Genomic DNA, 14,409 nt, shown 5'->3' with positions numbered 1-14,409 from the left:
TTGAAGTCTTCAGTCAGTGTTTTAATTGGAAATTTCTGACACACATAGAATTAAAACAAAGGACAACACTAGTGAGTATCGTTCTATTAAGGGGTAGGACGAGATTAAAAAAAAATCGCACTCACCTTTAGAATTAAAATAGCATGCACAGTATTTCAATCTCTTCAACCTTGAAATATTCTGCTGGTAGGTTATGCTGCCACTTGTCCTCAAAGAATTGAAAAAGCTCTCAAGACAAAGAAAACCATATAGTGTGTAATGATTCTACCAACAGAGTGTTACCCAATACATCGGGTACTCACCTTGCAGCGATCTTTCCAGCAGTACTCAATAAGACTTGTTTCTAACACCACCTTCAAATTTTTGATAAGTGACACAGTTTTATGCAGCTTCCACACTGTTCATATCACAACAAGCTTTATTCTAAATAAAATATACTAATATTATGCATTATCACACATTATATAAAATGCACTCACTTCGCTTCACCAGATAGGTACACCCATATGAAAGACAGAAAGCAGACTCCCCACTTGCAGTCGGGGATTAACAGTCTCTAAAACAGTCCTTCTGAAAAAGACACAATGTTATCTATGCTAACCATCTTAATGTGTTTTTTAGGCATTAAGCCCACATCTTCATAAAGTGGTGATATATATTTTCACACATCAGTATTTAAAGATCTCCCTCTCATCCCATCGAATAACCTCCACACTCCAAAAACATACTGGTAGGTTAATTGGCTGCTATCAAAAATTGACCCTAGTCTCTATCTGTCTGTCTGTATGTATATGTCTATGTGTGTGAGTGTGTGTCTATATTAGGGAATTTAGACTGTAAGCTTCAATGGGGCAGGGACTGATGTAAATGAGTTCTCTGTACAGGGCTGCGGAATTAGTGGCGCTATATAAATAAATGATGATGATGATGATGATGATGATGATAACCTGTGACCCTTGCAATTTATTGAACATTTGGACTTTCCCTGAAAGGGTTAGAGATTATCAGTAAAAGGGTGTCTATTTTGGTGGCATATCTATAGGTCCTAATAGTCTGGGAAATGTGTTGAAACCCATTTAATAACATTATTTATGACTATTACCGTCAACCAACTCCTTGCAAAAGGTAGTTTTGTTGTCACTTCTCTGATTCAAGCATGGCAGAATCTGATATATTATATTACAAAATGGAATATCCTTATTATCCAATGGGATAGGAGGGAGAGCTTTAAATACTGAAGGGTGAACATATACCACCACTGGACCAACATTGGATCTTCTTCAGAAGGACTCATTTCGAGACTGCTTTCTGTCTTTCATGTGGGCGTTCCTATCTGGTGACACAGGATGAGTGCATTTTATGTAATGATTTTAACACAATGTGTAATAATGTACAATATTAGTATATTTTGTTTAAAATAAAACTTGATATGAACAGTGTGGACTTTACTGATTATTTTGAAGCCGCATAAAACCATGTCACTTATCAGAACTTTGAAGGTGGCGTTAAAGAGACAAGTCATAATGAGTGCTGTTGGAAAGAACGTTGCAAGAGGAGTACTCATTTTAATACATAGAACAATATTCACAATTTTAAATACATCTGAAATAAGAATAAAATGTGGAAAAGGGCTCTTTAAGCCATCGAAAACCTCCTGCTTTCTCTTTTGTAGGAAAGGGGGAAACAGAGGTTATAATTAGATTAGTAGATAGTAGATCAGCCTAATATAGACTGAGATGTAATCACATGGATATTTTACTACCTGCTTTATGGATACATTCAATAAATGTTGATTTCAAATGATGTAGGGGAGGTCAAGGATTGCATTTAAACAATTAGAGACCCTAATTTGAACAGTGAGTTAGAGTCAGATTTGTTAGAAACACAGTACTTGAAGTTGCTTTCTGGCCAGCTACATGTGACTGTATCTGTGACGATCTGCTGTGTTCCTCAGCTGGGTACACACTGATGCAATTATAGTGCAGATCACATGATAAGCGATCATTTGGTCAAATATTGCAAGGGTGTGGACTCTCCCACGATCATGTTTTATCTTACCAAAACACATTGCATCTGTTGATTTCTAACTCCTTAAAAATCACAATCAACAATGGAACAATGTCAGATATATGTGGAAGTGTGTATGTACTCACAACTAGCAGAGTAGGCCGATATCTAGAGTCACAATCTTTTCAGCACATGGTCATGAGAAATTAAGATCACAGATCTGATGGTAAGTTGTGTGTGTGCACACATGAATCTGCATGATCATTGGGACTCGTATCTGAAGTAAAATGCAATAGTGTGTACCCAGCTTTACAGATCTGTATACCTGTTAGGAAATGTTACAAAATAATGCTCTCTGCCACAATTCCAGTAATCTGTTGACTAAGCACATGGGTGCCAGACATAGTAGGACATAATTTACCCTTTTATACAAGTGACATGTTGGGAAAGGAGGTGGCTTAAACGTTATTATTTGCTGCTTAAGTACTGGCTTCCATACTAAGGCAAATATTAAGGTACAACAATAGGTGTTAGATGGGTCAGTGCATTTACTGGAGAACACCTTGTTAAACAGACCATTCTAGCCAACTGTCACAAGTGATTCCTATACAAAAGGGGAAACTAAGCCAAATTATATAAAGTAATGCATGTTTTATATAGGAAAACAAAACGAATAAACATTTCACATGCCATTTTTTTCGGAGTACAGATGGAGCAGGGTTTATTGCAGTGAATAGTGCCAAATAGCGAAGGATTAAATGAAAAATTAATACTTTCTCGGAAGAGATCTTAGCTCTGGGATAAGTTAATTGCAATAATCAATAAAAACGTTCTCCGTATCCTTCTCTATCCTAACAGTCCTTGTCAAGTCCTTACTTTTCTTTGTAAAGTACTTCTTAGCATTCATAAAGCAGTGATCCAAAAATTGTTAGCTACAGAGCCTCTATCTTTCCATGACTGGATTATGCATGTAGATGGCATTCTACTATACTGGATGCTCATGAACACTCACATAGTGTGCCTGAAAACTACGCTAATTTCAGGCAATGCAGGGTGCAGTCCACTGCTACTTATCTCTTACGGCCACAAACTTGGTTCCAAATCCCTGAGGTTAACTTCGAAATAGCCCCCAATAATAACAGTTCTATCAATTAGCTGATTTTTCATATGCACCGTGTGTTAAGAAATATGCCACTTCTGTAGCAAAAGTAAATACTAATATAAAAATCGCTGCTGTACTATCTATTTTGGGCCGATACCTGCTGATCAACAATTTGTCACGGTTGTCAAGGCTGGACTATGGATCCCTAGACTCTGCTGGACATGACAAAGCTCACTCATGGGCACAGAGTCTAACAGGTAGGTGGTATTCGATTGGAAAATCCTGCTTTCTACATGTTCTGGTTCAATATCTAGTTATATTAAATAAACTTCCTGAATTAAAAAAAGATGTTTATAGCGCTGTTAATGGCTTAGGCAGAGCTGTATTTATAATACAGGAAATCATTGCATAGGATTTCGCTTTTCAGCACAGAAATGGCTTTATTTTACAAAGTTCTTTCATTTTCATTTTTCGTATTTGGTATTTGCCAGTCACCTATTTTTCCCAGTAATAATAATTAATTGGACTGTGAGCATGTGGAATGCTAATTAATTATGTATTCTCTCATAGTACCTGGAGTAGCACCAAACCTATGCAAGCCCATGGGCTTAGTTAGTTACAACTTAGTTAAATATTTAATGCAATGTCTGTGACTTAAGTAGAGTGAACCTCTCATTAAACAGTGGGGTACCAGGTTATGGATCCCTGACAGAGTGGACACTGCGGGTAGTTATTAGTCATTAGGCTGTCCAAAAATGATCAACCCCTATAACTAATTACTCATTTGTAGACAGACAATAACTGCATATATTAAAATGCATTAATTCAATGCTAGTTTCAAACAGTTTTATTTTATTTTTTTCACTTTTAAAACAATTGTCTCATGAAGTTCACTAATGGATGAAGCTTCTTTCCAATCGTCTAGCTCTTCTTTTTTGTTGTCTCTTCAGTTTGTGGTGAGGATGTGTGCAGTAAAACCAATCCACAAAGAGTAATTGAAATTCCAACCCACCAGAGCAGGGCACGTGACTCTCCAAAAAGCACTTTGCCAAGGAATGCCTGTAAAAAATATGTTACAGATGTGTATCAGATTCAGTTCACAAAGGTTAGTTACAACCCAAAAGTTTGCTGCCTCTAGAAAACAGGAAGAGCAAATACAGAACTATGCAACACATATTTTCAACACCATCATATGCCATTCATGTTATAGAAACATTCTCTATATTGATTGTTTGACTAGTGTACAAAGCACTGATTGGGCAATGCAAACTACAGCAATCATGTTAGACTCCGAAACATTACCGAGTACCTAAACAATATAAATTGAGTGTCATACTACAACAACTTTAAAGAGGGATTAATGCCCCCCCCCCAAAAAAAAAATCTAATGTGTGGACATAGAGGGTGAGCTGCACTACCTTATATTGCCAATTATGTCATTTACATCAGAAAAGCCGTTTAATCAAAAAATATTGATCTCATATGTAGAAGATAAAGCTGATTTTAAGAATCCATTGGTATGCAGTGCCTTGTGCACTTAGTTTCTATTCTGACAATTTATTGGAGGCATGCTCTAAATAAGGTAATACAATTGAAGAATGGTGGGAGGATCATTAATTAGTGTCCATGTGACTATCCAACCATTTCAATTTTAGGCATTGTAGCGGAAGCATTGTTGGGATGTAAATAGAATATTGTGTGCAGATTTCTTAAGCGCAGTTTTTTTTAAGGTATAAAATATTTAAGAGTCATACAAGAGATGAACAAGTGGGAAACATGGAGAAAATATATTACAACACAGATAAAACTGGGATTAGTTGATGCTTGATAAAATGACAAGCAAAAAACAAGTCTAGTGTACCTGTGATATCCTTATAAAAAGATAGGGAATCACAGTTGAACAAGCATTAAACAACCTCTGAGAGCCACCAGCACAGCTATGTGTCCATGTCTGGTCAGAAAGCCAAACTGTGATATTGGTAAGAAGAATAACCTAGCTATATGTGAGTTTATTAGAGCAGGCAGTACACATGCTGCAATTAACAGCTCAGATAAGTTATTATAGAAGGATTATTTTCCTGCTGTACAGTACATGTGCATCCTGCTATGTGGTGAAATCACGCAACAGTACATAACTGTGCATCCTGCTGTGCCATTATACAACAGGGTGTAACAGTACATCCTGCCGTACAGTGCCTTCACACAACAGGCAGTACAGTTATGTCCTGTTTCCGCTGGCCCCTGTGTAACGGTTGGGAACCATTATGAGTTGTTCCTGTACAGTGTTCGATATAGCACAATGTGCATGGAATCTTATAACACCCAGAGAAACCCTGGACTTGAATCTTCTCTTATGTCCTTTGCCGGATCATAAACACTGGAAAGAGAAGAATTCGATCTAAGTGCATTACTTAAAACAATTTATTAAAAGAATAAAAAAAAACAGCAAATTCATTTACTGTTTTTTGTTTGTGTTTTTATTTATTTATTCTTTTAATAAATTGTTTTAAGTAATGCACCTACATCGAATTCTTCTCTTTCGAGTTTTTATGATCTGGCAAAGGACATAAGAGAAGATTCAAGTCCATCGGTGTGGAAATTCGTTTTTGAAAAGATGTTGATTATGCCTCTATTATCCAAGTTTGATGTAAGCACATTACCATAAGTGGGGTGTTGGAATCTATGGTGAGTGATTTCATCTATAGTTACACTCATAAAGATTGGGGTGGTCCCTCCCCTCTATTTCTCACGTGGTGAGGTATTGTGTCTTAGGTCCTTTTATTATCTTGTCTGGACATACTTCACTATTGTTATATTACCTCTTTTTTCCTATTGATATGCCTATCTGATGAGGATGAAATGGTAAAAAGAAGAAAAAGAGAGGAATCAGAAGTTAAAGATACGTCCTCATTGGTTTATATATGGACTTTTGAGATGTACTTTGGACTATACATATGACTTTTATCTAGCGCCCATTGTTTTATCTTTTTTGTATTGTTGGTATTATAGGAACGTGGTTTTCCTTTTTGATGAAATCTGGGCTGCTGTGATATTATTGGAGCGCTCTGGGAAATAATATATATATACAGCTATTTTCTATTTCACTACTCACTGAAGATACAAAATTTGAAGCTGTTGTTGTCACGGTTGCAGTCGCTGAAGATAAAGAGAATCTTAATGCTTTTGCAAATAAAGTCCACATTGCAGCATTGCACAGAAACACAAGGCCCACAGAGCACAGACGGAGCAGCAGGTGGATCTGCAATAAACACATATAGGAATATTGTTTAAAAACTTTTACAATATTTTTGCCCTAATGATTTTTGTCAACCAGCCACAATGTCAAAAAAACGTGTAACACTCCATATGAGGATGATTCAGCTACGCACCTGAGGTCCAGTGATTTTTTCAACTGTAGATGATGGGACACACCTAAAAAATAGTGATTATTGATCCCCATTAAGAGCAGCGGATCCATAAATATGACGGCAGCCACTACCAATGACATGTCACATAGAGGACAAGGGGTCATCAATTACGAATGGAAGAAAGAATTTCCCAAGAAGCATAAGAAGAGGGATCTTACAATAAAGGTGATTAAGCTGTGGAATTAATTATCACATACGGTGGTGATGGCACGTTCAGGAACATTTGCCTTTCTTACAAGGAATGACCTCTGTAGCTATAATTAGTAGAGATCATTAGGGGGTTAATTCACAAATAAAAAGTTATTCCTAACGAAAAACATCTAGAGAAAATGTGACTGACAAATGTGGCCCTATTAAGGCATAACTAATTGGGGGGGGGGATAATTATGAAAAGCGAAGTTAGCCTTTAAGGTAACAAAATAGTTCATATAACAGAGAAGGTTGTGACTGTAAATTGCTCTTCCATAATTTTACAATTATGTGATTCCATTATTTTTTTCACAAAGATCTCTCTTAGGAAAATGTGTTACTTTTACGTATCTAACAAGATCAGTAAGGGAGTGATTGTTCCAGGAAATGTATCAAAAACTACCAACAATGGGGCATGGCTGGGCAGCCAAGATGGCCACATGTATTCTGTAGGCGCTCCAATCGCATCAGACTAGAAGCTTCAGCAATCGGCTACATATAACCTGCAATCCAGAAAAACAGGACAGTTTTGTCCTCTTGGAGCTTCTAGTTACCAGGCAAACACAATATTACCAGCAGAGTCAATTCTGCAGTGAGTACGGCCTAGCTCCTCTGACAGACCATTGGAGTGTCACGAAACTGAGGCCCTCGAGTCTTCACCCCTAACTTCAACTAAGAACCCCCCGCTTCTCTTTGCATTTCCTTTAATTAAGAACCGGCATATCCGTGACACCTTCCGACATACGTGGAGCAGCTCATTGCCCGAAACACAAGGAGTCGTCTCTGCGGTCCAGACACCAAGTGATCCCTGCACACCCCAGCAACATCCACGGAGCATCCCTGTGGGTTCTTCTTTACTGACACAGGGAATCTGCTTTCATTGCCAACACACCAGCAGATATTAGTTGGGAGCCCTGAACATCACTCTGGAGTTTACCCACTGCCATTCACAATTAAAGTAGGATCTACATTACTGGTGGTGCTCCTCCTCTTTAGTGCCTATCCTCATCTATCCTTTGGGATGACTTACCATTACTGATTATATATCTTCTTGGTGGCTCATAGGCTGTCAATACCAGGGCATTGTGCACACTATTCCCCACACAGTTCCTAGGCACTGCTAGCAGATCTGCAATAACTTTGAGGAGCCCCCTCATTTCTGCAGACCACTCACCAGACTTATGTTCATAAAATATCTGTGAATATTTCACAATTTTCCAGCATTATCTGTCTTGTATTACATTTGAGCCCCCAAATGTGTGCTGCTGCAATCTAGTGACGTATTGTAAAAGTATAGACACACCATCTAGTTCCTGAGACTGAGGCAGAGATACCTGAAGGTGCATGATTATTAATACTTCCTGCTGAAATTGACATTTACAACTATCAGTATTACCCAGGAATAATATATACACTTATACTTCAGCTTTCCTGAACACACATTTCTTATTAAGGAAAGATATAACTGCTGCTGGATCTATGTACGTTTTTGCGTTCCACAGCCAATAGGACCTACCTAGGGATGCCCGTATGACCTACTTTTAAAGCTTCCATGGCATAAGACATCTACTTCAATGGGGAACAGTGACTTCAAACATCTAACTTCATCACACTAACCAGACATGATCGATACTTGACGAAAGGTATAATTGTATTTTCTCAATGGGGAAAGACAAAAAAGGGTCAACTAAGAAAGACATCAAGAAATCAAATGTATAAGAGTCCCTCCTATACAGTCAGATATGCTTCAATTTTTCACTAGCCCAAGTCCTATGCCAGCATACTAATGCACCCTTTGAGACTCCTGGCTCACCCACTATGTCAGACATCATCTTTTAACAAGAGGAATATGTCTCCCCCTTCGACCAATGGAGATCTGGGAGAAATTCCTAGATGTCTCGACACCTTAACAATTAAAGATATACAAGACCTTGAACATAGGTTTGAAAAATGTTCCAATTCTCAATTTGTGAATCTCTAATCAGATCTTTCACAAGTTACTCCAGAGTCTCAATACTGGAGAGTACCCAGAAGGAACAATATGACCTTCTCCCCCAGCTGGGATATACAGTAAGCAACCAGGCAAAGGAATTGTGTGAAATGGAAAGAAGCTTAGAGGACCTAGATAATCAATCGTGGTAGATGTAACAACCTGAGGATCAGAGGAGTCCTCCCTCAAGGGCATCGTCAAAATTTTATTGCATTTTTTCTTATTTTCTTTAACAAAAAAAGCCCATTACATTAGGCTAGAGTAGCAAACTAAACCCACGCAGAAGCACAAGCAGTGTCATAAGATTATAAAAAATATAATCAAAATGCATTATACTTCAGGAAATTAAGACAATCCATACGAACTGCGTAAAATACAACATGCAATGAAGCAATAAGACAGCAATAGTGACAAAAGATACAAAAGACATTGACATTAATAGTAAAAGCGGCTGGGTGCCTGCCCTAGACACAACATTAGGAGAGCTCCACCTCCCTCAATCCTTCTGTAACATAAGGGGACGTTCTCCCTCTATACCAGATCTTTTCATATTTATCGACTAGGTTCCTACTGGTGTACATAAATCTCTCATGGCCTACTGTGTCATTAAAAAGATCAATTCAATTTCTCAAAGTCGGGCCCTCTGGAGCCATCCACTTCCTAGCAATGACCACCCTTGCCTGCATAAGTATAATATTAGTGAGCAGTCTAATAAGCTTATGAATGTTCTTGTCCAAGCCAAAAACAAATATACATAATCCTGGCGTAAAGGCAGACACTCCCACCTCCAGTCGATTTATACAAACCCCCACCTCTCTCCAAAAGTAGGAAACTGATGGACACTTCCATAGCATGTGCCAAAAGTCCCCCCCCTCTCACTCCCACACTTAGGACACAGAACCAACTGACCCCCACTAAATATAGAGAGCCGGAGAGGGGTAAAATACACTCTTGCAAAAGGAAAACCTGGACCTGACGAAATTTGACCAAAGCAATGATCCGATTCGGACTGCACAACATAATATCCCATGTCTTCTCGCTAATTTCCCCAAGATCACCTTCCCACAGACATCACAATTCTGGCAAGCCACCAGCACCAGATGCTTCCAACAAAGTTGAAAACATAGACAAAATTTTCCACCTCGGCCCCAACCTTGACAGCTGCACCTGCAGAGGATCTGCACTAAAACTTGGTGCGGCTCCCTGAAACTTGCGAGGCCAAGGCATGTCTTAGCTGCAGATACCTGAAAAAGTAACCCCTAGGTAGTTCATATAATCTTTGTAGTTGCTCAAAAGAATACAGTATCCCGTTCTCATACCGTTATTATTATTATTATTATTATTATTAATAATTTTTATTTATAGGGCGCCACTAGGTGTCCGTAGCGCCGTACAGGGACAAACGAAATTACAATACGAGGAGAGACAGCACAGTACAGTAAACAATAAGCACAATAACTCTGAGAGCTCAAAGCACAGCTAGGGGTGGGGGAGAGGAGAGGGGAATGTCCGCATACGACAGAGCCCAAGAAGGAAGGCACGGATGACAGGGAGACCCCCAGGGGGGAGAGGAGGAAGTGAGAGGGCACGGGAGGGGGGAAGAGGGTCCTAGAGGAGGAGGGCAAGGTAGCTGGAGAGCAGAGTTAAAAGTGGTGAAGACAGGAGGAGAGGGTGACCCTGCTCAAAGGAGCGTACAATCTACTACCGTTGCCCGATATGTACTAATTATAAATACGCCAGGCTCCAGCTCCCCCCATCTTAACCAGCTCACCAAAGTCCAGATTATCCCAAAGTGGAGTACACGGATCACAGACAGATTCACCCCCAAACGGAGACGAGAGCCTTCACACCCTCATGGCCTGTGTCAGCAAAGGAGGATCACCTTTTACCAGCTAAAAGGAACTGCATCCGTAAATGTCTAGAACCTGTCCCAGAGACTAAGAAATCATGAAGATCCGAGCCCACCTGCGACCGCAACCATACATCAATATGTGCCAATTGAGAAGCAAAATAATAGAGCTGCAAATTTGGCAGAACCAGACCCCCGACCCCTGGGAACAACGTAAAGTAGTAAGTTTGACTCGTGCTCTCTTGTCCACCCACACCAAAGACGATATGAGACGATCAACAGAACGGAATATACTATGAAGGATGTAAATCAGTGACTGCTGCAAAACTTACAAAAACTTTGGCTGAATTATCATTTTAAGCAGATTGATTCTACCTGTGAACGTTAGTGGCAGCTGCTTCCATACCCGAACCCGGCTTTCAAGAAGGCTGGATATTACGCTGAATATACTGACCCATGTCACTAGGCCATATTTCTCCAACCTACTAGCAGCAGAAATTTGTAGAGTATTTACCCATAATGACACCCTTTGTATAGATAACAATAGGTGTAATATAGGGCTGTATACAGATTACTCGTAGTGCAGGAGAAGACCAAAGTCAAATCACCCAGGCCTCAGCTGAATTTATTTCCAGGGTCCAGAAACCCCAGAAAGGAACATGGCCTCTACAATACTGAGTCAGATGAAGTGTATATGCTGAAGATAACACCTGCACGCAAACAATTCAGGGAAGGAGACCCCCACGCAGGATTCAATGAACCACTATATTCTCTCTACTTCACCAAATAATGGACTCTGAACATCACTACTAGCAGGCTCCAGCACTCAGCAGAACCAAGGCATCCGCATCTGCAGCAGTAGGGAATTATACACAAGCCCGCTCTCCGGACATACACCTCTACAAGATGGCGCCGCGGCCTGCACTGTGGCGGGAACACTTATTTGTGGATATCCCCTTCACCACCAGCCTCCAGCTGCCCGCTTTCCTCACCTCCATGCTCCACCAGGCCACGCCCCCCATTGTTAATGTTTTAATGAAAATTATGTTTAACGAGATACTAGTCATTGACCCCAACAACTTCATAATGTTTGATAGGACACACAGAGCGATTAGGCAGAAAGGCCCCCAGACAGAGCAGCCTCAGCACATTATCTTTTGCCTCCATTACAACAAAGTTAAGGAAGGGATCATGCAAAAGGCTAGAAAGCTCTAAGCCATCTAGTTCAACTGTCATAATCTTCATATTTTTTAAAAATCTGTCTTGGCAGAAGCTCCAACAATGATGCCTCTTACGGCCATTAACTGACAAACTTAAGAAACAAAATATTAGGTTCCTTTGGGTCTTTCCTCTGAGCAGCTAGGCTTCGCATGGCGGCAAATGGGCGACTCTGTGCAATCCAGCAAACTTGTCTGTGTTCTGCGAGATACTTGACGACCTACAGAACATTTCCCTTCTAGACTGGCTCAAAGCAGGCGTCTATCTTGACCCTCCTCCGCTGCCTCAATGCGAAAAATGGCAAATCAATAGAAGGTACAAAAGAAGGCCGAGACCCCAAGTGTCACTTGATTTACAAAATAATATGTGATGTCTAGCATTTTGCATTAAATGGAATTAGTTTACATGTAATACTCATTGTTGTTCTAGTGCACCTTAGCCATGTACTTATTACAGGGACACTTAGTGTGCCCTCATCCATATATTAAGTAAGCATTCTGTGCCCCTGTTGTTTTCTTTTACTGCTCTATTCAGCTTGCAACCTCTGGTTATGGATACCTTATAGTGTTTGATAGATTCTCCTACTTGATATCCTGCCCAATAGTTTTACCAGTTAATTGAATTAAGATAATTATACATGCAGAGAGTTTCTCCTCTAGCCCCAACTGGGCCATGGTACATGTAATGTCTTTCAAATTCTTTAATACCCTTCTCCCTATCGGTACCTTTCAACAATGACATCCCATAGATGTTATGAAAGCTCCTTTCTTTTACTATCCCAGTATGATGCAAAAAAAAAAACAAACCCGAAATCCTACAGGAACAGCTGATATTTATTTGGGGTCAATCACAATCACTTTTATAGCTGGCAGATGTTTGCTTATTACATTTGAATATATTATTGAATGTGATTGGTTAACTCTGAACACAGCTGCACTACCATAATAAAAGGCATACTTGCCAACTCTCCTGGAATGTCCGGGAGGCTCCCGAAATCTGGGTGGGTCTCCCAGACTCCAGGGAAAGTATGACAGTCCCTGCATCTGCCCACTTCCTAGTGAAGTGGGCAGTGGGCAGACTAAATTCAAAATACCGCGATTCACTGGGAATAGAGGCATTTGGCCCGATTTTCGGCGCCCCACTCCCAGCACGCCCACCTGCCCCCTGCAGCTCCCAGATCATACATAAAAGGGTGTGCACACTTAAGTAACCAGGGCATTATAAACTTTATATTTTTAATATTTTTTCTAAAATCAAAAGTAGAAAAATCTCTGACATGATTTATCTTGATTTCAGGATTTACATCACACACACACACACATACACACACACACACACACACACACACACACACACACACACACACACACACACACACCTGCAATTTAAATAAGGGTGTGTATACTTTTTATATCAACTGTAAAAAAAAAAAGACAACAGACATATTACTGCACAGCATGTTGTAACAGACCCAGGATATCAATTTGTTCATTTTTATATAAAAAAAAACAAATTAGACAATATAGCCTTTGTTATAAGGAAATCAGAGCACAGGTCAAGAAGGCAAATAAATGTGTGCAAAGATAATACAATACATCCTCAAATCTTCATTGAATATGTATTTTTATATACATTCCAAATTCTATTCATTAGCAAAAACAATGTAAGTAAATCTGAACAATGGTTACAGTATTCCAGATATGAGGTGTATAATGAAAATTAGTTGATTTGTGATTAACCAATCAATTACATGACAAATTACACCACTCACCCACTCGCAGATCTCTGCTTGCTCTCCGGCTGAAATTTCACACAAATCCTTCAAGTAATCTGCACCAAGCGCAAGTTTAGCGAAGCATGCAGACAGCGCCCCCAACAGCCCGGCTACCGCGCTGCAACCCCAAGTGGACCACATTGAACTGCAGAAAGAACGGAAAAATTACTTCCTGTTCTATCATGTGACGATAACACTGTCTGTAGGCACTGGAGGCTGAGCGGCCATACTTGGTAAGGGCAACTCCTCCATTATTTTAACCAACTTTAAAAGCATGAAATATGAAAGCTTTTGCATGATCTGTGTTGTCCTTTTATACAATTAACAGTCAAGGAGACAATTTGTTATGTAGATATATTGAAAACCATTTTTTTTTAAATAATATTTATATTATAGAAGAACGGTTTTTTAACTTTGAAAAACCCTGTTAATATATTGTGCTCTTTGTGCTATTAGTCAGTATATTTGGTACAAAATAAAGGGAATTGAGGAGAGCATTTAACATGTGGGGACGTGACCTGATTTTGAATGTTATTTTTATTATTTTATTATTTATCAATGGTTAATAGAGTAAAATTACATGGTTAGCCTTTGTAAAACTACAATGTGTAAAACAGTCACTTGTTATTTTAATTTTGTGATCCAGCTGCGAATTTAAACAGTGATAGGAGGAAAATCGGCATGACCAGCACGAAAGAAAAAATGCATTGCACATCTGGTGGTGTAAAGTGTTGCGTAGCCATGGCAACACAATGTTGTAAACCTAGTGAACATGGTAAAATATAAGCAGGAAGCATAAAAGTAATGCACAATGTATAAATAAAAAACAATGCAAAATAAAAATGCAGTAAG

The 14,409-nt window shown here is 39.3% G+C and overlaps 1 protein-coding gene across 1 annotated transcript; it reads right to left on the bottom strand.

The window, feature by feature from the left end:
- Positions 1–3,941: 3,941 nt before the first annotated feature.
- TMEM42 (transmembrane protein 42) lies at positions 3,942–13,732 on the bottom strand. The gene is made up of 3 exons (XM_075212488.1): positions 13,555–13,732; positions 6,222–6,368; positions 3,942–4,168 (listed from the first exon to the last, which is right to left on the bottom strand). Exons 1-3 carry the CDS (start codon positions 13,696–13,698, stop codon positions 4,031–4,033), a joined length of 429 nt encoding a protein of 142 aa, XP_075068589.1. The 5' UTR covers positions 13,699–13,732; the 3' UTR covers positions 3,942–4,030.
- Positions 13,733–14,409: the final 677 nt, after the last annotated feature.

Source organism: Mixophyes fleayi, chromosome 5, assembly GCF_038048845.1.
Source record: "Mixophyes fleayi isolate aMixFle1 chromosome 5, aMixFle1.hap1, whole genome shotgun sequence".
Lineage (NCBI taxonomy): Eukaryota > Metazoa > Chordata > Amphibia > Anura > Limnodynastidae > Mixophyes > Mixophyes fleayi.
This window is presented reverse-complemented; position numbering and strand designations above follow the sequence as displayed.